We start from the raw sequence: 26,624 nt of genomic DNA, 5'->3' as shown, positions 1-26,624 counted from the left end.
ATAAAGTATTTGTTTCAGTTATTTTGATTAGTACAATACCCTCTAAATCCATTCACGTTGTTGCAAATGGTAAGATTTCATTCTTTTTCAGTCCTGGGTGTTCATTGGAAGGACTGATGCTAAAGCTGCAATTCCAATACTTTGGCCACCTCATGCAAAGTGTTGACTCACTGGAAAAGACTCTGATGCTGGGAGGGATTGGGGGCAGGAGGAGAAGGGGATGATGGACAATGAGATGCTGGATGGCATCACCAACTCGATGGACATGAGTTTGAGTGAACTCCGGGAGTTGGTGATGGACAGGGAGGCCTGGTGTGCTGTGATTCACGGGGTCGCAAAGAGTGGGACACGACTGAGTAACTGAACTGAATATTCTATTGTGTATATATATATATATATACACACCACATCTTCTTTATCCATTCGTCTATTGATGGACACTTAGGTTGCTTCTGTATCTTGGCTAGGGGTGCATGTATTTTTTCAAATTAGTGTTTTTGTTTTCTTTGTATAAATCCCCAGAGGTAATTTGCTGGATTGTATGGTAGTTCTTTTAATTTTTTTGAGGAACCTCTACCATTTTCCATAGTAGTTGCACCAATGGAGTTGGTGATGGACAGGGAGGCCTGGCGTGCTGTGATTCATGGGGTTGCAAAGAGTCGGACACGACTGAGCGACTGAACACTGTACTAGGCTTCCCTTTCCTCCACATCCTCACCAACACTTATTTATTGTCTTTTTGATAATAGCCATTCTGACACATGTGAAGTAAGAGCTCACTGAGGTTTTGATTTGTATTTCACTGATTAGTAATGTTGAACATCTTTTCATATGCTTATTGGTCATTTATATGTCTTCCTTGGAAAATCAACTATTCAGATTTTCTGCCCATTTTTTAAATTGGATTTAAAAAAAAAGTTGTATGAGTTCTTTGTATATTTTGGGTTCAGTTCAGTTCAGTTGCTCAGTCGTGTCCAACTCTTTGCGACCCCATGAACCACAGCACACCACGCCTCCCTGTCCATCACCAACTCCCAGAGTTTATCCAATCTCACGGCCATTGAGTCGGTGATGCCATCTAACCATCTCATCCTCTGTCGTCCCCTTCTCCTCCTGCCTTCAATCTTTCCCAACATCAGGGTCTTTTCAAATGAGTCAGCTCTTCACATCAGATGGCCAAAATATTGGAATTTCAGCTTCAACATCAGTCCTTCCAATGAACACCCAGGACTGATTTCCTCTAGGATGGACTGGTTTGATCTCCTTGCAGTCCAAGGGACTCTCAAAAGTCTTCTTCAACACCACAGTTCAAAAGCATCAATTCTTCAGCGATCAGCTTTCTTCACAGTCCAACTCTCACATCCATATATGACCACGGGAAAAACCATAGCCTTGACTAGACGGACCTTTGTTGGCAAAGTAATGTCTCTGCTTTTTAATGTGCAGTCTAGGTTGGTCATAACTTTCCTTCCAAGGAGTAAGTGTCTTTTAATTTCATGGCTGCAATCACCATCTGCAGTGATTTTGGAGACCCCCAAAATAAAATCTGACACTGTTTCCACTGTTTCCCCATCTATTTGCTGTGAAGTGATGGGACCGGATGCCATGATCTTAGTTTTCTGAATGTTGAGCTTTAAGCCAACTTTTTCACTCTCCTCTTTCACTTTCTTCAAGAGACTCTTTAGTTCTTCTTCACTTTCTGCCATAAAGGTGGTGTCATCTGCATATCTGAGGTTATTGATATTTCTTCCGGCAATCTTTTGATTCCAGCTTGTGCTTCATCCATCCCAGAGTTTCTCATGATGTACTTTGCATATAAGTTAAATAAGCAGGGTGATAATATACAGCCTTGACATACTCCTTTTCCTATTTGAAACCAGTCTGTTGTTCCATGTCCAGTTCTAACTGTTGCTTCCTGACCTGCATACAGGTTTCCCAAGAGGCAGGTCAGGTGGTCTGGTATCCCCATCTCTTTCAGAATTTTCCACAGTTTATTGTGATCCACACAGTCAAAGGCTTTGGCATAGTCAATAAAGCACAAATAGATGTTTTTCTGGAACTCTCTTGCTTTTTCGGTGATCCAGCAAATGTTGGCAGTTTGATCTCTGGTTCCTCTGCCTTTTCTAAAACCAGCTTAAACATCTGGAATTTCACAGTTCACGGATTGCTGAAGCCTGGCTTGGAGAATTTTGAGCATGACTTTACTAGCGTGTGAGATGAGTGCAACTGTGTGGTAGTTTGAGCATTCTTTGGCATTGCCTTTCTTTGGGATTGGAATGAAAACTGACCTCTTCCAGTCCTGTGGCCACTGCTGAGTTTTCCAAATTTGCTAGCATATTGAGTGCAGCACTTTCACAGCGTCACCTTTCAGGATTTGAAATAGCTCAACTGGAATTCCATCACCTCCACTAACTCTGTAATGATGCTTCTTAAGGCCCACTTGACTTCGCATTCCAGGATGTCTGGCTCTAGGTGAGTGATCATACCATCATGATTATCACGGTCGTGTAGATCTTTTTAAGACAGTTGTTCTGTGTATTCTTGCCACCTCTTAATATCCTCTGCTTCTGTTAGGTCCATACCATTTCTATCCTTTATTGTGCCCATCTTTGCATGATTTGTTTCCTTGGTATCTCTAACTTTCTTGCAGAGATCTCTAGTCTTTCCCATTCTATTGTTTTCCTCTATTTCTTTGCATTGATCACTGAGGAAGGCTTTCTTATCTCTCCTTGCTATTCTTTGGAACTCTGCATTCAAATGGGTATATCTTTCCTTTTCTCTTTTGCTTTTTGCTTCTCTTCTTTTCACAGCTATTTGTAAGGCCTCCTCAACCCATAACTGTATATATCATTTGCAAATATTTTCTCCCATTCAGTAAGTGGCCTTTTTGTTTTGTTGATGAATTTCCTTTACTGGGCAAAAGGTTTTTAGTTTGATGTAGTCCCATTTGTTTATTTTTACTTTTGTGTTCAAAAGCCTCACCTTCTTAAAAGCCAAATGTGTTTTCCAGAACAAACCACTTTAACACAAACAGAAACTTTAAGTGTTTTAATTTTAAACATGGCTCATAAAAAGGAGTTTGTGTAGACAGAATGTATCTTTGGATTATCATAGGAAAGTTTCTGATGGGGTAGAGCCTGTTAACATAAACTTTTTAATATTGGTGTATTGATCAGTAATGAGAAACACCTTTGAAAACTCTTCTTCCACGAAATGTATTCCTACATTGCAAAACCCTCAAGGCTATAAGAAAATACTCTTGTCAAGGGGCACGTACCCTGTATTTTTAAACAGTGCAATGCTTTCATATTTCAGATTTAAAATTTTAAAACCTTTTGTTGTGGAATCAAACATTTGAGAAAAGGGCATATATGTAAGTGTGCAGGTTCAAATTTATATTTATTCTTGGCTGCACTGGGTCTTTGTTGCATCACGCAGGCTTTCTCTAGTTGCAGTGAGCAGGGGCAACTCTAGTTGGGGTGTGTGGGCTTCTCCTTGCGTGGTTTCTCTTGTGGTGCACGGGCTCCACAGTGGGCAGGCTTCAGTTGTTGGGGCACACGGGTTAGTTGCCCCGTGGCATGTGGGATCTTTCCGGACGAGGGATCACACCCATTTCCCCAATGCATTGGCAAGTGGATTCTTAACCACAGACCACCAAGAAAGTCCACAATTTTTATCATTCAAACACCTGTTGCAGGCAACACTGCTGGCAAAAGTCAGCCTGTGCTCTTCTGGGTCACAACTCCCTCCTAAAGTTCCCACTTTCTTTACTTGTATGGTAATCACTTCCTTACTTGCCTCTTTCCCCCACGGTTTATATTCATTTGCTCAACTCTGTGTTTTAACATTAATCTGTGTTGGTTCACATGACTGTAGTTTGTTTACTCTCATTGCTGCAGAGGTTTCCATTGGATGAATATATCAGTTTTTAAAAAGATCCATTTTCCTATTAATGGACTTATAGGTTATTTCTGGGTTTTAGGTATTACAGATGTTTAGCTGTGAACTTTCTTTACCAGCATCTCCCTGCACAAGTGCACACATCTTCAACACACTTGGAATTAACAGAAATAGAAACATTTTCCCCATTCTGGCATTTGAGTAGCGGTATCTCATTGAGGTTTGAATTTGCATTTCCCTGTGTCCTATGGGTTGAGCATCTTTCATGTTTACGGCCCAGCTGGAGTTCCCCTTTTGTGAAGTGTTTGTTCAGATGTATTGCCCATTTTGCTTCTGGATACTTTATTGAATGTATGTAATCTGTTTTTCTTGTGTGTGTGTGTATGTATATATCCTCAAATCTGTGCTTTGCCTTTTCACCTTCATAATAATGTGCTCAATGCACAGATGTTCTTCATTTCAATGTTGTCTAGTACAGCTGACCCTTAAACAACACAGGTTTGACTGTGCAAGCCCATATACAGATGGACTTTCTTCAACAGAAAATACTATGGTACTGTACCATCTCTGGACAGTTGAACCTGAAGATGTGGAACCACAGACATGGAGGAACCCCATATATGAGGACATCCAACTGTGAAGTTACACAGGAATTTTCCACAGCAGGGAGGGCTGGCACCACTAAACGCCCTCCCTTCATCACGTTCAAGGGTCAGTCTTTTCCTTGATTGTTAGCACTCTGTGCATCCAGTTTAAGGCATCCTTCCTGCTCCTGGATTATAAAGGTAGTTTTCTGTGTTATCTTCCTTCCTTCCTTTCACTTTCAGGCTTTCAGTCTACCTGGAATTGACTTTTGAATATGGTATGAGGTAGGGGGCAAGTCTCATTTGTCTGTCAAACTGTTTCAGTACTAGGTTAACTTTTCAGTTATATCAGCAATTAATTGTTTATTTAAAAAGTAACAGAAACATTCCTAAAGTTAGTGAAGTAGTAGAAACCACCTTTTTCTTTCCTGTAGACAATTTGAAGATATTTGTGGGTTTTTCTTTGGTTGTTATTAGAAAAAGAAACCATTATTAAAAAAAAGTTTATACTACTTTATTTTACTTAAATATTTATGTATTGGAATGTTTTTATCATAAATGATTATTTAAATCACTGGGATAATCATTCCTGAATTTTGAATCACTTTAATTATAAATGCTAAATGTAAATTTTAAAAAGCTAGAAAGATAATTTCAACACATTTTACATTTAAAATTTAAAATATTTGGTATTCTTTCTGTTCTTACCTTTCATGCTGCTGCTGCTGCTAAGTCACTTCAGTCGTGTCCAACTCTGTGCGACCCCATAGACGGCAGCCCATCAGGCTCCCCCGTCCCTGGGATTCTCCAGGCAAGAACACTGGAGTGGGTTGCCATTTCCTTCTCCAATGCATGAAAGTGAAAAGTGAAAGTGAAGTCGCTCAGTCTTGTCCAACTGTTAGCGACTCCATGGACTGCAGCCTACCAGGCTCCTGTAGGATTTTCCAGGCAAGAGTACTGGAGTGGGGTGCCATTGCCTTCTCTTACCTTTCCTAGATGTTAACAAATAAAAATAAGTAAATGACTTTAAGAATTTTTATCTCTGGCCTGGTCTAAATATTTAAGAATTTTTATCTCTGGCCCTGAAATCCACTCTATATTTCTAATTATTTATGCATATCGTCACACAGAGGTCAACTAGCCTAAACTCATTATATGTTCAAAATCAAAATTTTAAGCTTCCCAGTCAAACTGAGTTCACCATCCGAGAGTTCACAAGAGCCACTTGGGTGCATCTTTTCCCAACTCACATTGTTACCTGGAACTCAACAACAGTAGGAATATTTAAACACGGGAATCATCAGATACTACAAATCAAGGCTCACTACAAATCAAATCAGCCCCCACACATACCCACTAGAACCAGTTGTCAAATATTTACCAGGATACAGATGACTAAGATACCTCCTTCCCTCCCTCCCTCCCTCAAGGTGCTCATAATCTATTTGGAGTGATTGGTGCAGACAGCTATTGATATGGTATGAAGCTCAGTGAGGTCTGGGCACCATGAGAGGCAGAGTTGGAAATACAATGAAGTAGGAGGGGAATCGGAGAAGGCAATGGCAAGCCACTCCAGTACTCTTGCCTAGAAAATCCTATGGATGGAGGAGCCTGGTAGGCTGCAGTACATGGGGTTGCTACGAGTCAGACATGACTGAGCGACTTCACTTTCCCTTTTCACTTTCACACATTGGAGAAGGAAATGGCAACCCACTCCAGTGTTCTTGCCTAGAGAATCCCAGGGACGGGGGAGCCTGATGGGCTGCCGTCTATGGGGTCACACAGAGTCGGACACGACTGAAGTGACTTAGCAGCAGCAGCAGGAGGGGAATCGGGGAGTGGAACCAGATAAGCCTGGGAAGTCAGGGAGGATACCAACAGACAAGAATGGTGGAGACAAAGTAAGTTGCAGGCTGAGGGAAGACAGCAAGAGTGGTCTGGAGGGGAGGAAGACTTGCTTTAGAACATCAGCAGTTCTGGATGAGCATGCATAGGTTTGGGAACCAGATGAACATTCAGTGTGACCAGTGCAGGGAGAAGCAGTGGACAGTGAGGTTGGGCAGGGAGATGGTAGAAGGTCTGGGTTCTCGGCCCACACTCTCTGGGCAATGAGAAGTTACTCGAGATTTGGGGTGATCTGGGGTGAGGGATGTGCTGGTTTGCCTGGGCTGTTCCTCTAGCAGCACCACTAGTAGTAATGCTGATGTGCTGAAGACTTGGGAGAGACTTTACATGGTGGTGTGATCACCTGCTTTGGGACCCACCACTACTCTACGGCAGGGTTAAATCATGAAATTCTCAAGCTAACTGGAGAAGAGTTGAGCACAACAAGGAAGAAAACATGAACAGGAAAGGGCAAGGGGTCTTTAAGATCATAAAGCCGAGAAATTATAAGATAATCAGTTTTTGTATTGATAAACATTTTAATTCTAATATTATAGTAGTAATTCAAGTGCAATTCTCTTTGAAAAGTCAACTCCATTAAGACAAAACCCGTTAAATATCTTTCATCAAACATAAGCTTAAAAAAAAAAAAAGCATGTTCTTTTCAATTTCCCACAGCAGTCAAAGCCATGTAGCAGAGGTAATTTTTTTTTAAAAGCCTACTACATTTTTGTTATTGCTAAAAAATCTGAATTAGTTGTCAAGGTCTCAGAATCAGTGATTAATTGACCTTTGAAAGCTCTACCAGATACTCTGACATAAAATCATGAATCCAGATATCTGTGTCTGGCAACGATGTGTCCACTAAATAGACCACTACTTTCCGGTCCCAAGGGTTAGTGTTTTCTATAACTGTCTGCACCAGTGCCACCAGAGGTTTCTTCTCCACATGATTTCGAAACACCATTGAAGCCTCCTCAGACCACTGGTTACACTTCACTCCTAAGAGAAAGACAAGGATTCGAAGATCAGTGAAGGGTCAAACGAGCCTTTCTTTGATCTGTTATAATGGAAAACTATTTAGTCAGTTGCAAAGTAGCTTAAATATACCAGGTTAGACTTGCCTAACTGAAAACAGAGATGCCAAGCAATCTCAAAATAGTCTTGCTTACAGTTTTTCTATTCCAAATGGGTTACTCCTGTAAACCTTCAATTACAGACACAAATTTCATTTGAATTTTATAAAATGAAGTTATAATAAAGGCTGCCCATTTTCCTAAAGTATATGATGATGAGAAAAATATCAATATCAATGACATTTCTCTTAGTCACATATTTTTTTCTGATGACCCAGAGAGAGTAAAAAAAAAAAAAAATCAATACACTTCCAGTGTTTAAAGTCACATACATCATCATGGTAAAGGCACTGGAATGAAAGTCTAGAGATTCAGTTACTATTCCCAGCCCTTCCTCTATGAAATGGTATGATCTTGGGGAAACCAGCTAATCCTTCAGGCCTCAGTTTACTTCTCACAAAATAAAGTGGTTGGACCAGATGAATTTAAAATTTCATGCATATCTATTAATAAATCCCCATGACTTTTAAACTTGAGAGCTCAAGTTAGAGAATTCTGAATTAGGTTTTAAAACTGAGACAAGAGTTATGTATTTTTCAAGAAATACTATTAAGCTAATAAAAATTAAGTTCACTTATGCTAGATTAGATAAACTATAAATTATGCCCCACATTGATGAAGGTATGGAAGTTTCATATATAATTTTAAAGACCTATCAGTGAGTAGGCTAAACTCTTGGATTATTAAGAACTTCTGATGAGAGAAGCCTAGAATAGCCTGTAAACTACTGCTTCAGTGATGGTAACAGAGCCTAAACCTCCCAGCATGGTTCGAATTCAGTGACAAGAAGTGGCTGTAGAGTCCCCTGCACAAGTAGCACCAGTGATTGTGACCACGAAGCTGGGGGTGGGGATGATGGTGCTATGCACCCCTCACTCACAGAGACACCTTCACTGGAAGGTTTGACTGTCATGTTTAACAACTGGACATTAAAAAGTGAAAATGAAAAATGTAACCATTAATTATTTAGACCTTTGAGTTCAGAGGAGATCAATGGTAGCCATGCCATGCATAAGATGCCAATTTTGATTTACATTTGCCTACCATAAGAGTTTCCTTTGAAGTCTAGGAGGAGACAAAGAAACTGGCAAATAAGACCATCTCTATCTATCCCTATCTCTTTAATAAAAGCTGTCAATAAGAATTTATATACGCAATTGCTCTCATTTCTGAGATCAAGTTAGTTCTGCCACTACTAAGTATATGGGGTGAGTGGGGGGCAAATAATAAGGGTGGCACATGTGGTCATAACTCCCCCATATCCCGGCACAGCAGGACACACAGCCCAGATGCTTGGAGATGTCGGCACCCCTCAGCCCTCTTGACCTCCACACCCTCCAGCTGTCTGGGTAGAGCTTCAGCTAGGCACCCATGTTAACTACTGGTAGAGGGCTCAAGGAGGGGCCACCGACACTTGCACTGCTTTCATAGAAGATAAAACGAATCTCATCAGATACTATTATAAAGAAGTACCACTCTATGCCTATTAGTTTAGCTCCTCAGATTTTATGACAGTCATGGGCTGGTGTGAGTGTGCTAAAATCACACACTTCTGTGCTGTTAGTTGCATTGCAAATGTTGGCCATGAAAATGGTCATATTCTACAAGCCAGGAATGTTTCATAATTGTGAAAGTCCATTCTGTAAATGCATTATAATCTATGTGATAAATTATGAAATATTAATCGTGCAATGCTCTCCTCCTGTTGGTTGTTTCATTGTTTCCGTTTGTTTACTTTGGCTAGTATATGTAGCTGTGGGCTTTTTTTTAACACTACAATAAAAGCATAAACAACCCAAATGTTCAACAATACACTGTAAAACTATGATGTTCAGACTCCCCAGAACTTACCTGCTAATTGAGCAGTGACTGCTTGGAACGGCAGCTTGCGGAACATGTCCGCCAGGGGCTGCACTTTTCTCATGTTGACTAATTCATGCTTGCCATAGTCCAGCTCATACACGGACACCAGTCCATTGGTCAGGATTCCTTTTAAAAGCACCCTGTGCCACCTAGATGTGCATCGGATTAAAAGAGAAGAAAAACAAAGTCAATACTTGCTTTAAGGGGAACACTTTTTTATATATAAAAAGAAAAATTAATATAAATGTCGTTCATCAAAATATAAAACTGTACTGTTATAGAAGTTTTTAGGAGACTGCTTCTTCTTTTTCCAGAGGTTACTATTCTCTGTTTTGCCACTGGCTCATTTGATTGAATTTGTTCACTCAATTCCCTTTCACAAGCCTCATGGAGCTAATAAAGGAGAACCAGCTCTAAGCAGGAGGAAACAGTAGCAGGGAGGAAGACCAGGACAAGGCTAATGGATCCCTTCACTCTGATGGGGAGACAGGAGATGGCCACACGCTTGGAACAAGGTCCATGTGTGGTGGGCTTTCCAGGTGGCTCAGTGGTAGAGAACCCACCTGCCAGTACAGGAGACACTGGGTTCAATCCCTGGATGGGGAAGATCCCCTGGAGGAGGTAATGGCAACCCACTCCAGTATTCTTGCCTGAAACATCCCATGCACAGACGAGTCTGGTGAGCTACAGTTCATAGGTTGCAAAGAGTCGGATGCAACTTAGTGATGCCATGTGTGAAAGACAGAAAGAGGAAAGCAAGCCAGGGCTGGCTGAAGACACGCAGGAGAAAAGAAAAAAACAAGAAGACTATGCAGGGCAGGATGGAGCAGTGAGGTGGCTACTGTGCCGCTGGAAAGTGGAATGTGGAGGAATGGAAGAGACAGTCAGACTGGGAAGCCAGGCTGGGAAAAGAGGACAGGAAGTTTTGCACACTGATTGATCATTTCAATTTTGCCAAGTAAGGAATTACGAACCCAAGATAACATGAAACACAAAATTTAATCCACCACCCAAAATAAAGAACCATAAAGGATGGGAGAGCACAGTGTGTGTGGGGGTGGGGGGAGGGAGGAAGAAGAGTACGATTTCAGACCTCAAGTTCAAGATGTGAGAAAGAAATTCACATGAATATACGTTCCTCCTCTGGACCTACATCATCTCAATCAAAATGAGAAAAAGCTAGACTTCAAAGTTTAGGTATAGGACCATTTTAAAGTACTGTATCTTGATTACATGATTAAAGAGTATTATTATACCAAGAAGAGGATGACTGTCAGTAATGTCTAAAATGAAAGTGTCTCTGCTCCAGAAAGCTGTGGGTCAGGCTCTGCCTTGGGCAGCAGACCCAGCCACCCTCCGAAACAAGATTATCAGCCACAAGCCCAGTGGAACAGCAGCCTCATCACTGCAACACACGCTGGGCTGGGGCTGGCTGGAGCAACCGATTCTCCAGCCAGTGCACACTGGGCGAAAGCAGGTACAGGAACCCACACACAGATGCTAGAGCATGAACGACAGTAAGAAAGCTACAGAGACTGACTTCAAACATTCTATGTGATTGAGTTTCTGGGATGAACTCCAGAAGCCTTCAGATAAGCCCAAAGTGCAGCAAGCAATAATCCATGAACCACAGAGACAGTAGGGACACAAAAAGGTATTATAAAAAGTACATGAGCTTTGGGGGCCAAACAGACCTGAGCTGGTGTCCCATCTGGGCCATGTTCCCATCATGTCACTCTGGACTCTTCATTTAACCTCTCTGTGCCTCTGTCACCTCATGCGTAATGTTTAGTTTTAATTTACTTGCAGAAATAATACATTTTAAGTACCTAACACATTCATTTGGCATATAACAGGCACTTGGCAAATGGTAGCCATTATCATAAGTATTATTCAAATGAAGATAAGCTGTGCAAATAAGACTTAATCTGAAGAGAAATTTCCATTTGTGGAAATGCCAGTTTGGTGCAGGCTGCTAATTTGTGTAAGTATAAAAGGAGATAAAAACATTTGGCTTCTACCAATATCACTGTCTTTAAACTGTACCAGGCAAATGACTGACAGTGGTCTGTGCTTTCAGTCTATAAAAAAGAGGTACAGAGCAGTGAGGAGAGAACCATCAGAAAACCTACATGTTGTATTTCTATTTAGCTTTCAACTTTCAAAACTAACAGCTTAAATAAGGCTTCAGTTTTGACTACATTACCAATTTTAGTACAAGGTTGCATGTGGATCACCTGGAGAGTTTACTTAAAACAGATTCTGGGGTTCCACTGTCAGAGATTCTGACTCAGGAGTCCAGGGGCAAGGAAGGGAAGCCTGCATTTTTAATAAGTTGTCTAGGTTATTCCTATATTGGGATAACTGTGGAAACCACTGTAATCGAAAGTATACGTGAAATTCCTAAGTCTTAACTTGCCAGAGCTAAGAACAAAGTTTTTTAAATAGTCCTGGGTTGCAAGCAAGATAGATGCTCTAAGCACTTTAAATGGATTCAGTTTGTAAAGTTTCAAAAAATATTAGATAATCTCTTCCTACAGATAAGGCATCCCTTGATTATCTAAGACAAGTTAACTGATTTAACCCAAGAGTCCTGGCTCAGCAGAGCTGTCAGACCCATGGAGGTGTGGGGGTGGAGTCTGAAGTCCTGAATATAGTCTCCAGTGTTTGGGTTCTCTTCACAGGACCGATCCCTCCAGTAGGACCTACCCACCACTAGTCACCATTAATCTGCTCCTCAGATAAGAGTTAGCATCACTTTGGCTTTAACTGTGATTAAACTATCCAACAGCAATTCTGAAGGGTAAATTTATGCTATGTTCCTGTATTGAAACCCATTTATGCCTACCACTGTAAATAACATGACATAGTAAAAATATTTTTTTAAAGATCAAAAGCTGTGACATATAACTTGAATGCTTTTCAAAATGAGAGCTATTATACTTTTCATTTTTGAGTTAAAAATTTTTTTTCCTCCCACAAAAATAACAAAATTCTATAAATGCCTATGGTTAAGGTATTTATCGTAAGAGTGAATGAAAGTACCTTCTAGAAAAAATAAGCAGTTGATCTTTTAAACTGAGTTTAGGGGTATGTGCCTGTGTATATGCTGGGTCAGGAAGGGTAGGGGAGAGACAGTTCTTTGTGTGGATCCAAATGTGCAAACATGAGAAAACAGTCTGAAAGTGTTAAACAAAGACTCACTGTCCAATGGCTAAGAAAGAAAGTGAAGTCGCTCAGTCGTGTCCGACTCTTTGAGACCCCATGGACTGTAGCCTACCAGGCTCCTCCATCCATGGGATTTTCCAGGCAAGGATACTGGGATGGGTTCCCATTTCCTTCTCCAGGAGATCTTTCTGACCCAGGGATTGAACCCGGGTCTCCCACTTTGTAGGTAGACACTTTACTGTCTGAGCCACCAGGGAAATACAACATGGCTAAAGAGCAGTGAAATATGCATTGTTGAACCTTATAAAGGTGGCAAAAGCTCTCTAGGAAGCAACCAACTGCCTATATAAAAAATGCTATAATCTTTAAAAAAGTAATTTCTCTTCTAGGAATCTATCCCATAAATAAGAGAGTTGAACAAAGATTTCAGTTCAACATTATTTACAACAGTGAAAAGTCTGGGAGGAAAAAAACATCTATAAAAAACAAAATGGTAAGTAAATTATGATTTCTCTTTATGATAGAATATTTAGCCATTAAAAATGTTTATGAAGAAATGATATCACATGAAAAACAGTTCACAGAATTATATTAAACTGAAAAAAGTAGGTATGAAATTACATATAGTAATATACTAATTGTAGAAATACGTATACGAGAAAAACTTAGAAGAAATACATAAGTAGTTTAACAGGGGTTATGTTGGTTGGCTGACCTTGTTTTCTTATACTTTTTTGGATTTTCTAAATTTTCTCCAGTAAACATCTTATTTTTAAAATTTAAAAGTCATCCATAAAAAATATTATTTCCTAAATAATAAATACAAATACTAAATATTTTCTCTCACAGGAAAGTAAAAATGTTTAAACCTTCACTTCTGATATAATTAGGTTTTAACAGGAATATGGTCATTAGATTTTCAGCTAAACGACATCATTTTAAATATTAGAAAATCACATAATTCACTGGTCTTGTTACACATTCAGAATTTCCATTTGTGTAATTCCAAATGGCACTCCAGGATCCTTGCCTGGAAAATCCCGTGGAGTGAGGAGCCTGGTGGGCTGCAGTCCACGGGATCCCAAAGAGTTGGGCATGACTGAGAGGCTAACACAAGTCCCCCTGCAGGGATTAAGGACTCTTGGTACCATTCTACAGATTTTTCTTAGGAGGAGAATAAAAGGCTCTGTCTAAGGACCTACTTATTTTCCACTTTGGCAGCATATACTTGGTCTTTCTCCACTGCCACATGGCGCTCCTCAGACACACTGTAATAGAGAATCATCTCTTCCATCAGAACTTCCAGCTTGTGTATCTCTTGCCATGGCTGGATGACAAAATAGCCGGGGTGACAGGCCACAGGCACGTACACATCCATGTGTTCCCCTGGCTTGGATAAGTGGACAGGAGGTGGCAGTTCCTTTGTAAAGAAAGAGCTGGGGTGGTTGACCACAGACTTCTTGAGGACATCCGTGAGGCTCTTTCTGAAATTCTCTCCAGTGTTGCCCAAAATGGGGGTGTTTGCACTTTTGGTGTTGGGGGAGCTGGCTCCACCGGATATGGCACTCAGAAACACATCCTTCTGATGTTTCCATAAGTCTGCATTTGTAATCTGGCGATTGATACTGCGGTGAGGATCGGGGAAGTTCTTGGGGGTGAATAAATAAATATGTGCGATACCTCTGGTTTCATCCACTTTTGTAACCTTTGGAAAACACAAAAGACCAATTTAAGAAATCCAAGTTCATGCTGGATTCCTAGAGGTCATTATGTTAACTTTAAATATTAAAAACAATACTCTGCAAAAAACCCAACTTGCTAAAAACCAGTTTATTTAAGGTCAGATGAGTTGTCTATCACAGCTGGAGCAAAGAATAAGCTTGTAGGTCCAAGCAGTCTAGAAACCAGTAGCACCTTGTAGAAATGGAAAATTTACTAACCTCCAAAAGCTGAAAATACCTATGACTTGCTAAAGGTCTGAGTCCAATTATCATGACTAACTTTTTAAAATTAACGAGATGTTAAAACACTCCAAGTAGAAAGACTATCATGTGCTCATCATCCAACTTCAACAATAAAAACAATACAAAGAGCAAAACATCCTATAAGCATTCTGCTTAGTGCTGGTGCATCCTCAGGTGGGAGGGGAGAAAAAGCTTTGCCTTTCCTGGGTCCAAATTCCTTATTTGGTCCTAATATCTCTTCTCACCCCTCTTCCTCTTCCCTAGCTACATAAGAGGAGAGGAGTCTTGGGAGAAAAAGAGGAAGAAAGCTCCATTGAATAGGCCAAAATTAGTCACCATTTTGCACTTTTTGCCCAGGAGACCGACAACGACCTGTCTACATTCTTCTGTTGGCAGTGGGAGAGTCTGTACAGATGCCCCACACGCTGGTAACTGGGACTAGGCTGCTGTGTGCCCCCGAGGGCTGGGTGTCTGTTAATTCTTCTCACCAGCTCCTCTGGTTTATCTTAGGAACAACAAAAATGAGATACTTCTATCTTTTATCAAACTGGGCTAAGAAATGAAAGGCAGGAACACAGACATGAAGACAAGGAAACACCAACATGGCAATCCTTCTAAAGTCATTTACTTTAAAAGTTTTCCCGTAGCAAGAGGAGTCAATTTAAATTCATTCTTTGGAGGGTTAATGAAGTACTAACTGTTAATTCATTTTGATATTAATGGTACAGAAATGCTATTTCAATCATCAACCACTAAAAATATTTTTATTGACCAATACCCTGGCTTTAGGAGCTGAAAATGTAGCTGAGAAAACAATATTCGTGTGGCAACTAAAGAATACAAAATGGTACATAACTGTGTGACTGTACATGATAAGCCCTAGAGGAGAATGAAGACAGGAAAATCAGTGTGGGCTAGAATAACTGAGAGATCTTCAAGAAAAGATTTCTCAAGGACATTTCACTGTTAACTGTTACATGCTTATATAAAATGATAACACTATTTACATTAGTTAAAACAGAGAAATACTATCTTACATTTTTTTAATGTTACATTTCTATTCTTGGAAATATGAGCAGTGTTTTTGATATAAAGATTGAAGAGTGTGAAAGTTGGGTCTTCATGCTGCACAAGCTTTTCCATAGTTGTGGAGAGCAGGGGCTACGCTCTTGTTGCGGAGCAAGGACTCTAGCGCACTGGCTCAGTAGTTGTGGCACATGAACTTAGTTGCTCCACAGCATGTGGGATCTTCCCAGACCAGGAATTGAACTGGTGTCCCTTGCATTACAAGGTGGATTCTTAATCACTGGACCAGTGAAAGAAAGAAAGCAGTTTATATAAGTTTTAGGAAAACAGACAAAAAACCAAGATTATAAGCAAAACTTGTTGATAATTCATTTTACTTTAGGAAAAAAAAAGACATTCTGGACTTACTTAAATGGTCTTTAAAAACATTTATCAAGAAATATATGGTCCAGGGCTTCCCTGGTGGTCCAGTGATTAAGAATTCACCTTGTAATGCAAGGGACACCAGTTCAGTTCCTGGTCTGGGAAGATCCCACATGCTGTGGAGCAACTAGGTTCATGTGCCACAACTACTGAGCCAGTGCGCTAGAGTCCTTGCTCCGCAGCAAAGCATAGCCCCTGCTCCCCACAACTATGGAAAAGCTTGTGCAGCATGAAGACCCAACACAGCCAAAAAAATAAACATAAATAAATAAATCTTAAAGAAAAAAAAAAGAGAGAGAGATATGTGGTCCTTCGTTGGGTACTTAATTCCTTATCATGGAGCAAATTAAGAGCTGAAAACTATCTGCTACTTTATTAATAATAAAAAAATTATATAAAAGGTTTAATCATAATACTGCAGATTCAGGATAAATTCTTAAATAAAAATTAAATCACAAAATGTGTCATAGCTACACATGTAATCAATCTCCTAACTACAAAAGTGTGTCAGATGTGAAAGCATCAGTTTACAGGAAGATAAAATTCTTTCACAAAAACCAAATGAGTCCTTTTGGCTGACAAGCTCCCATTTATCAAGACCATTAAGATAACTAACCTTAATGCTACAGTCTGAGCAATTCAAAACAGAATCTCTTAGCCAAAGCACAGCATCAGGGGTCCACATGCCAATAGATTGTGGAAGATCTGCTAAACAGCACTTGATAGCCTGAAAAGAAAACACAATGGAAAAGAGGGCACACCATCTTAAAATAGGTACTTAAGAGTAACGTCAATATTATTTTCATACAAGTCAAATGTTACCAAGATAGAAAGCAAGCAACAGCTAATAGTGACAATCACAGCTCTTGGGCTGGAGCGTCTGTGTTCCTATTTATATTACTACCATTATCTTTATTCCTATAAGCCAGGGTTATAAAGGCCTGGTATGGACTTCTCACCCTACAACACAATACAATACTGGCAGGCTAGTGTTGCCATCTGATTTTATAGATGGTGAAACAGACTCAGACATACTAACCTGTATAAGTAAGGTCACAAAGTCATGAAGACAAGATTAGGGCTTATATTGAAGTCTTCCCTCTAAGTCCAACTTAAAAAAAAAAAAATGAAGTGTCATTTGGAGAAAACCTGACTCACTGTAGAACTCTTTGTGGAGATTTACTGCTGAATGAAGCATTTCTGGAGTACCCCAGGCACTTGTGCTCACTTTCTTGAGGAGGGCTTCCCTTGTAGCTCAGCTAGTAAAGAATCCACCTGCAATGTGGGAGACCTGGGTTCTATCCCAGGGACTCCCTCCAGTGTCATGGGAGCCTTTAAATTGATGGAGGCAATTTTGTGAAGGAGATCAAACTTATTTCCAGGATTCTTACATTCCTCCTTTCCTCTCTGAGCCCCACCCTCACTGTCACACCTCTCTTCACCCTTGAGGGCCCCCAGTCTCCCACTGTGCCCCTTGGATGAGGCTCCTTTCTGGGTGGGGAGATCACTGAGAGCAGACTCTACCTGGAAGGCATGAGGGAGTGAGGCAGGCCGGCTGGGGCCTGGGCACTGGAGAGCTCGCACCCTCCCCTACAGAGAATGGCACTCCCAAGCTCCTTTAGAGCACTGTCCTATGAAAGGGACTGCTCAGTAGAGTCACATTTTCTAGTTTCAGAAGATAGGAGCAAATGACTAACATTTTAAAGCACTATATGAGCCGACAGCTCAGATCAATATTCATGGGTCAGCCTTGGCCAAAGACCATCCGTTTGCTACTCTCAACCTCTTAGGGAGATGCTGTTAGCCAGAGGCTTGGCCTAGCTGGTTATAAAGTTCTCCCAACTTCACAATTAACAAATAACAAATCCAGTAAGGTTAATAGAAAAAATTATAGTGACTTTAACCAAGAAGGTACACTTTGCATAATCTTCAGACACTCAGAAGCAGTAGGACAGATCCCCTTTCCCCTCCAGCCCCGGGAACCTTTTCTAGGTAAGGCTGGCCCTGGATGGGTATTCTAACAAGGGGTACAGAGGCCAGAGGTGTTCAAACTTCTCATCATCAAGAGAGGAATGATAGACTGCAGTTCATCTTTTCACTGAAACCTATGGAAGTGAAGTGGAGGTCGCTTGGTAATGTCCGACTCTTTGCAACCCTGTGGACTATACAGTCCGTGGAATTCTCCAGGCCAGAATACTTCTCCAGGGGATCTTCCAAACCCAGGGATAGAACCCAGGTCTCATGCATTGCAGGCAGATTCTTTACCAGCAGAGCCACAAGGGAAGCCCAAGAATACTGGAGTGAGTAGCCTATCCCTTCTCCAGTGGATCTTCCCGACCCAGGAATCAAACCAGGGTCTCCCGCATTGCAGGCGGATTCTTTATCAACTGAGCTATCAGGCAAGCCCCCAAAACCTATGCGGAAAAGGTTAAATATAAACATATCCAAGACAGGATACTTAATTAAGAACTCAGGAAGTAAATATCGACATGTAATATCCTGAAACTGTATAGAAGCCAGCAGAGTCATCTAATTATTAAAATAGAATCTCTAATTGGACAATATAGCCTGATGACTCAACACGCTTGAAAAAACATTTATCAAACAACATTCTCTGACTGGCCTTCTTGTCTAAGCAAAATTTTACATCTAAAACCCAGTCAGCCACTCCACATTTGGATCATTTCCAGTTTTGCTGTAAGCTCAATCATTATCAAAACCTGAGAGAGCATCTCACAATGTGATTATGAATGTGTTCAAATTCCCTCCAGTCAGTCTTCCAGGCTGTACATACAGTACCTGAGGTGGCACTGAGATCATTTCTTGGAGAAACCGAGGGGGGATTTCCCTGAGCTCAGACACTTTCACAGACGTCACAGTGCCAGCATCCAGGAACTGAACATCAAGGGCCCGGCTGCTGTGCACATTTGTGATCTGTGAAGAGACAAGTGTTGGCTGATTTATTAGCATATCCAACAGGCCAAAATTGTTCTGTTCAATTTCATTCCATACAACTCTAAAATGCATTATAAAAAACAACAAAGACTATATGCTGGTTAAATTTTCTCTTATTTTAAAATGTACTTGTTTCCCAAATAGGTATTCTTTTACAGTAGAATTGACATCTTGCTGTTAATTCATAAATACAGTAAAAATTACTATGTTTGCAACTCTAGGAAACTACTGATTATAAAACAATTTGGTATATCATTATACATTGTTGAGTATAAGATGCAGTCTGTTCTCCAAAATATTAGCACATGAGGGAGAAAAAAACTATTGTGTCTCAGTAATCAGGAAATTAATATAATTCAGAGACAGAATTTCACTTGTAGTAGGTAAATACTATATATATTTAAAACATATTTTGCTATTTTGTAGCCTAGTCAGAAAGCGTAATGATAATTTGTATCATTTGGCCTAACTAAAAATTGGAACTAAAAAAGTCGTCTCCCACATTGCAGGTGGATTCTTTACCATCTAGCCACTAGGGAAGTCCCAGAATACTGGAGTGGGTAGCCTATCCTTCCTCCAGGGGATCTTCCCCATCCAGGAATTGAACTGGGGACTCCTGCATTGCAGACGGGTTCTTTACCAGCTGAGCTACCAGGGAAGCCCAAGAATACTAGAGTGGGTTGCTATGCCCTCCTCCAGGGGATCTTCCCAACCCATGGATCAAACCCAGGTCTCCCTCATTGTAGGCAGATTCTTTACCATCTGAGCCACCAGAGAAGCCCAAGAATACTGAATAATTACCTGTGGTCAAATGGCAACATCACAATATAAGATTCTGGATGTATCTTTAAATGCCCAGTTTCCCCTAAAGTGAAGTCGCTCAGTTGTGTCCGACTCTTTGTGACCCCATGGACTGTAGAATACCAGGCTTGTCCATCCATGGGATTTTCCAGGCAAGAATACTGGAGTGGGGTTGCCATTTCCTTCTCCAGGAGATCTTCCCAATCCAGGGATTGAAGCCTGGTCTCCCGTATTATAGACAGACACTTTACCGTCTGAGCCACCAGGGAAGTCCAGTCTCCCCTAATACTCCCCTTAAATGCCATTGTGGTATTTGCCATTGTTAAATATTTGTGTGTGTTTGTGCTTGGTTGCTCAGCTGTCCAACTCTTTATGATTCTTTGGACTGGAGCCCGCCAGGCTCCTCAGTCCATGGGGTTCTCCAGGCTAGAATACTGGAGTAGGTTGTCATGCCCACCTCCAGGGGATCTTCCTGAACCAGGGATTGAACCTGTGTCTGCTGTGTCTCTTGCACTGCAGGTGGATTCTTTACCTGCTGAAAGGCTTTCTCTTCACCATCAGAAAAGCCCATTAAATATTTACATTGGCCAAATACAACCCCACTGGGGTGGTTATCTGGGCTAAGATTTCACATCTACAACTGCACTAACCACTGCCTAAGCATGGTGGTGGTGCTTTCAATACGATGACTGTCAAGAACTGGGCCACTCTCAAGTTGAAGTCAGATTCACCAAAAGTGAAGCCTTTTTCTACTGCCCCAGGTAATGCCTGATTAATAGCATAAATTTCTAAACTTCTTAAGACATGATAAACACAAACAGTCTCATGGAGCAATATTTTAAAATGTATTCATTTATTCATACACATATACCGAATATATACATTGGTATGGATGCCTGTCATATCCAGGCATAACTGGGCTACAGAGATATACCACCCCTTTTCAAAGAGCTCCTAGTGCTGTGAGAGAAGAGACAAATACATGCCATACTATACTAGTAAGGGTGATAATGAAGATATGCATGGGGTATTATGATAACACACAGGGTAGTTAACTGACTCTGCAGGAGGTAGGTGTTAGAGCTAGCTTTCAGGAGGAAGGAAAGCCTAGAATTGGTACTTTTTTCCCAAAATTTACTTTTCTTATTTTAGTAAAATGCCTACACTACAGAAAATTTGGGCTTCCCTGGTGGCTCAGAGGTTAACGCGTCTGCCCCCAGTGCGGGAGACCCGGGTTCGATCCCTGGGTCGGGAAGATCCCCTGGAGAAGGAAATGGTAACCCACTCCAGTATTCTTGCCTGGAGAATCCCATGGATGGAGAAGCCTGGTAGGCTACAGTCCACGGGTCGCAAAGAGTCGGACACGACTGAGTGACTGAATGGATGGAATGGAATGGAACAGAAAATTTAGATACTTAAAAAGAATGATATAAAAATCACTCGTCATCTACTATAGGTTTCAGTTATCTGTCCAGTCTTTTATCTATGATTCACAAAAATTAGATTTACAAAAATTACAACGTTTGTAGATACTATTTCATAGTTGACTGCCTTTCACATGTCTCATAAAAATATTTCATGTCATTTGTCTTCTGTGTAATTTTACCTAAGTCTGTCCATTGTAACAAATCACTTTGGATAATTTAAGTTGTGTAAATTTTTGTCACTTTAAGAAATAATCATATTTATTAGACACGTGTATTTCCTTTTTCACAAACTGAAGTTTCATAAGTTTCACAAATTTATGTCCTTTCAGAGCTGGACCTTAAATGATGAATGGGAGTAAACCAGATTGATTGGTAGTTTAGTTAGAGGCTAATTGTGACAATTCAAATAGAGGGGAGAGGATGGGCAAAGGTACACACATATTTCTCACATGTGGTGACTACAAGCATTGTGGTTACATTAGAGCATCAAGTGAGAGGCCAGCCAAGGCAACAGGTGAGGCTGGGAGACAGGCAAAGGGAAGGTCAGCAGAGCCAGACATGTCTTCAAGAACTGAGACTCTACCTGCAGATTAGAGCCAGTCAAGCCTTAAGTAGAAGAATGAGGTGGTCAACTTTATAAAATTGCTAATGAGGGCTTTGGGAGCTGATAGATTTGATTTTGGGCTTCCCTGGTGGCTCAGACAGTTACATGTCAATTACCCTACTTGTTAGCTGAGTCACTTTCCTCATCAGTACAAACAGGGATAATAGGGTTTTGCAAACATTAAATGAGATCAGTTATGTTTAATAAACAACAAGTAGTGCTGTGGAAACAGTAAATCTCATCATAAGCTGGATGTGTTACTATTTGCATTTTGGGTTGCTCACTCTCAGTGGTACAGAGCTTGACTTGAGGAAGACAGCGGTAAAGGCAGAGGAAACAGTTGGCGTGGTACTGCAGTGATCTGGGCAAGAATTGACAACGATGTAAAATCAGCAGCATTTGGTGATAAGTTACATTGCGGGGCTGAGGAAGATGCAGGATTCAATGGTAACTCTTTAAGAAACAGCCTGAATGGCTGCACAAAGGGAGGTACCACTAAAACTGAGACACGGGAGAAAGGTAAGGATGGGGATAAAGTATTTTGGTTTCAGACACAGAGAACTTAAAGTTTGTGACATGAACAATTAGGCTGGCTTTTTGCTTAAATCTACAGTTCATGAGGGGCTGGAAAATGAATTTGGAAGTCATTAGGGCTGAAATGGTACCTGAAACTAAAAGATAGGATTACCCAGAAGGATAAAGAGGCCAAGAAAACTGATAATCCAAGACAGGACTTGGGGACACTGACACTGGCATTTCAGAAGTGGGGATGGAGGGAGGTTTTGGGTGAAAAATAAGAGAAAGAATCATTAGCAACTGATAATATGGTAGTTTAGTGAGAAGAGAATTTCAAGTTTCACCACTATTTGATGCAAAGAGGTTTGGAAAGACAAGACCTGGAATACTAACTTGACTGCATAATAAAGATGCTTTTACAAGAACAGGCTCTCTGATGGAGTGTGGGCAGAAGTCAAGTGTCAGTGACTGAAGAGTGACTGGAAGATGGTGCAGAGTGAAGGCTGATCACTTCTACAGGGAAATGGAGAGTAATGGCCTCTGCATTGAATAAAGTTGGCTGGATGCATGGAATAATTTCAGAATATGTATGTGCTAAAGTTAGACAAGCTAAAATGTCAAGAGCAAATATATCACTTAAACACAGAATCTGCTTTTCATTAATCATCTTTCTTTCCCTTTCTAGGCATCATTAAGAGAATGAATATCTCTGCTACCCAAAAGGTAGATAATCACAATTTGATAGCAATAAAAATAATACTAGATATTTATCTATAATATCTGAGCATGCAATGAGAAGGTATTTGCCAAAAAGGTATAACCTGATTATACACACGGAGAAACTAAAGTTGAGAGATACTCTGCAAAATACTGCTATACTTCAAAAGGCCACAAACAACAAGGACTGAGCAACTGTCGGGTTAGAGGAAACTAAGACAGAACAACTAAACACAACTTGGAGGACCCGAAAAAGGACACTGGTGGACAGTCTGGGAATGTCAGTGTGTTCTGCAGAGTAGTTAATAATATTGCACCAATGTTAATTTCCTGGTTTTGATGATGGTTATACAAGATGCTATCAATTGGCGATGGCGGGTAAAAGGAAAAGGTATATGGGAACTCTTTGAAATATTTTTGCAACTTTTTAAAAGTCTGAAATTATTTTAAAATAAAAGGCTTAAAAATTAAGCATTTATACATTATACACTAGACAGCACAGAGCTTTAAAATTCAAATAATGTTGTGTTATTTTTAACAAGTCATGCTTTGAAGTTTATAGCTAAGCATAGAACTTTTAATCATATACCCAGATCTCAACTTTCTATGATACATTCACATTAATGACAATAATTATTTCAAAATTGATGCTTTTATTGAAGTGGTCATGATTAAGATTTACTAAAAGGGAAAATCAGTACAATTAAGTTATCAAAATGTTACTATGTTGTATTAAAACTTGATAAAAGAATGATTCTTACCTTCTTAGGGTTGGTTTTTTTCACAATCTTATGAAAATTATGAATATTTTCCCTCCAAAATACATCACACACACATACACACACACAAAATATGCATATGATTATGGTAGAAGGGTTCAGGCACCCCCTGTAAGTAGAGGTCTTTGCACCTAGGTTAAGAACCGCTATAACAAAGGAAAAGCAGGAAAAATGAAATTGAGCCCAGATTTGCAGTTTAGTAACTGGGGAAACTAGGTATGAAAATAAAAAAAAACCCACAAAAATCCAAAACCTGCCTCTGAAAAACATAAAGAAACATATGATAAAATATAACAAACCTCTTTTAAAATTCATAACTGAGCTTGCAAGAAAAATAAAACAATTATTAGGCACTGGAAACAGTATGTGAAAACTGAAACCCAAGCAATCCTAGGCAAGGGGGGAGGGAGGACATGAGACTCCCCCAAGAAGTCAGAACTTTCAAAGGGCTACACCATTAAGGGAAGGTGACTATGAAGAGCAACTCCCTACATCCAGAAATCCAACTCCTATATATGCGCCCTGTGAGATGTGCATGGCAAGTTTCAGGATAGCACTGTTAATAATAAAAAATTTGACACAAGCTAAATATCCACTGTCAGGTGAATAGAGTGGTAATGTTGGCATATTCATACACTGTTATATCACACAGCAGGGAAAACAGATTACATCACAAACATAAGGAGTGAAAAAGCATGTTTCAGAAGAATCAATACATTTTCAGTTCAGTTCAGTTGCTCAGTCGTATCCGACTCTTTGCGACCCATGAACCGCAGCACTCAGGGCTTCCCTGTCCATCACCAACTCGCAGAGTCCACCCAAACCCACGTCCATCGAGTCGATGATGCCATCCAACCATCCCATCCTCTGTCGTCCCCTTCTCCTCCCGCCCCCAATCCCTCCCAGCAACAGTCTTTTTCAATGAGTCAGCTCTTCCCAACAGGTGGCCAAAGTATTGGAGTTTCAGCTTCAGCATCAGTCCTTCCAATGAACCCCCAGGACTGATCTCTTTTAGGATGGACTGGTTGGATCTCCTTGCAGTCCAAAGGACTCTCAAGAGTCTTCTCCAACACCACAGTTCAAAAGCATCAATTCTTCAGCGATCAGCTTTCTTCACAGTCCAACTCTCACATCCATACGTGACTACTGGAAAAACCATAGCCTTGACTAGATGGACCTTTGTTGGCAAAGTAATGTCTCTGCTTTTTAATGTGCAGTCTAGGTTGGTCATAACTTTCCTTCCAAGGAGTAAGCATCTTTTAATTTCATGGCTGCAATCACCATCTGCAGTGATTTTGGAGCCCAGAAAAAAAAAGACAGCCACTGTTTCCACTGTTTCCCCATCTGTCTGCCATGAAGTGATGGGACTGGATGCCATGATCTTAGTTTTCTGAATGTTGAGCTTTTAAGCCAACTTTTTCACTCTCCTCTTTCGCTTTCATCAAGAGGCTCTTTAGTTCTTCTTCACTTTCTGCCATAACGGTGGTGTAATCTATATATCTGAGGTTATTGATACTTCTCCCGGCAATCTTGATTCCAGCCTGTGCTTCCTCCAGCCCAGCTTTTCTCATGATGTACTCTGCATATAAGTTAAATAAGCAGGGTGACAATATACAGCCTTGACATACTCCTTTTCCTATTTGGAACCAGTCTGTTGTTCCATGTCCAGTTCTAACTGTTGCTTCCTGACCTGCATACAGGTTTCTCAAGAGGCAGGTCAGGTGGTCTGGTATTCCCATCTCTTTCAGAATGTTCCACAGTTTGTTGTGATCCACACAGTGAAAGGCTTTGGCATAGTCAATAAAGCAGAAATAGATGTTTTTCTGGAACTCTCCTGCTTTTTCGATGATCCAGCGGATGTTGGCAATTTGATCTCTGGTTCCTCTGCCTTTTCTAAAACCAGCTTGAACATCTGGAAGTTCACTGTTCACGGATTGCTGAAGCTTGGCTTGGAGAATTTTGAGCATGACTTTACTAGCGTGTGAGATGAGTGCAACTGTGCGGTAGTTTGAGCACTCTTTGGCATTGCCTTTCTTTAGGACTGGAATGAAAACTGACCTTTTCCAGTCCTGTGGCCCCTGCTGAGTTTTCCATATTTGCTGGCGTATTGAGTGCAGCACTTTAACAGTATCATCTTTCAGGATTTGAAATAGCTCAACTGGAATTCCATCACCTCCACTAGATTTGTTCATAGTGATGCTTTCTAAGGCCCACTTGACTTCACATTCCAGGATGTCTGGCTCTAGGTCAGTGATCACACCATCGTGATTATCTTGGTCATGAAGATCTTTTTTGTACAGTTCTTCTGTGTATTCTTGCCACCTCTTCTTAATATCTTCTGTTTCTGTTAGGTCCATACCATTTCTGTCCTTTATTGAGCCCATCTTTGCATGAAATGTTCCCTTGGTATCTCTAATTTTCTTGAAAAGATCTCTAGTCTTTTCCATTCTGTTGTTTTCATCTATTTCTTTGCATTGATCGTTGAGGAATGTTTTTTTTTTATTTCTCCTTGCTATTCTTTGGAACTCTGCATTCAAATGGGTATATCTTTTTCTGCTTTGCTTTTTGCGTCTGTCTTTTCACAGCTATTTGTAAGGCCTCCTCAGACAGCCATTTGGCTTTTTTGCATTTCTTTTCTTTTTCGTAAAATACATTTTACGATTTATATAAATTTTTAAAATATTCATTCAGTTATACTTTATTCACATTTTTACTATAAGTATTACTTTAAGTATTTATGTTTTTACTGTAAGTGTTAATGTAAGTATGAGGGCATCAGAGGATGAGATGGCTGGATGGCATCCCTGATGCAATGGACATGAACTTGGGCAAACTTTGGGAGACAGTGAGCGACAGGGATGCTGGCATGCTGCAGTC

At 40.4% G+C, this 26,624-nt stretch overlaps 1 protein-coding gene across 4 annotated transcripts in view; it reads right to left on the bottom strand.

Annotated features, from left to right (window-relative positions):
- Positions 1-6,887: 6,887 nt before the first annotated feature.
- The window catches only part of TDRD7 (tudor domain containing 7), a 91,719-nt gene continuing 71,982 nt past the window's right edge, over positions 6,888-26,624 (bottom strand). For all 4 annotated transcript variants that reach the window (XM_055427095.2, XM_055427096.2, XM_055427097.2 and 1 more), the window contains 5 exons: positions 18,748-18,882; positions 16,565-16,675; positions 13,738-14,240; positions 9,356-9,516; positions 6,888-7,370 (listed from right to left, as the gene is read on the bottom strand). In XM_055427095.2, coding sequence (XP_055283070.2) covers positions 7,150-7,370; positions 9,356-9,516; positions 13,738-14,240; positions 16,565-16,675; positions 18,748-18,882 — 1,131 coding nt within the window. In that variant the 3' untranslated portion in view covers positions 6,888-7,149. The remainder of the gene's footprint in view (positions 7,371-9,355; positions 9,517-13,737; positions 14,241-16,564; positions 16,676-18,747; positions 18,883-26,624) is intronic.

Source organism: Moschus berezovskii, chromosome 7 (assembly GCF_049115385.1).
Source record: "Moschus berezovskii isolate FMDL1 chromosome 7, NW_MosBer_1.0, whole genome shotgun sequence".
In the NCBI taxonomy this organism is placed as follows: domain Eukaryota; kingdom Metazoa; phylum Chordata; class Mammalia; order Artiodactyla; family Moschidae; genus Moschus; species Moschus berezovskii.
This window is presented reverse-complemented; position numbering and strand designations above follow the sequence as displayed.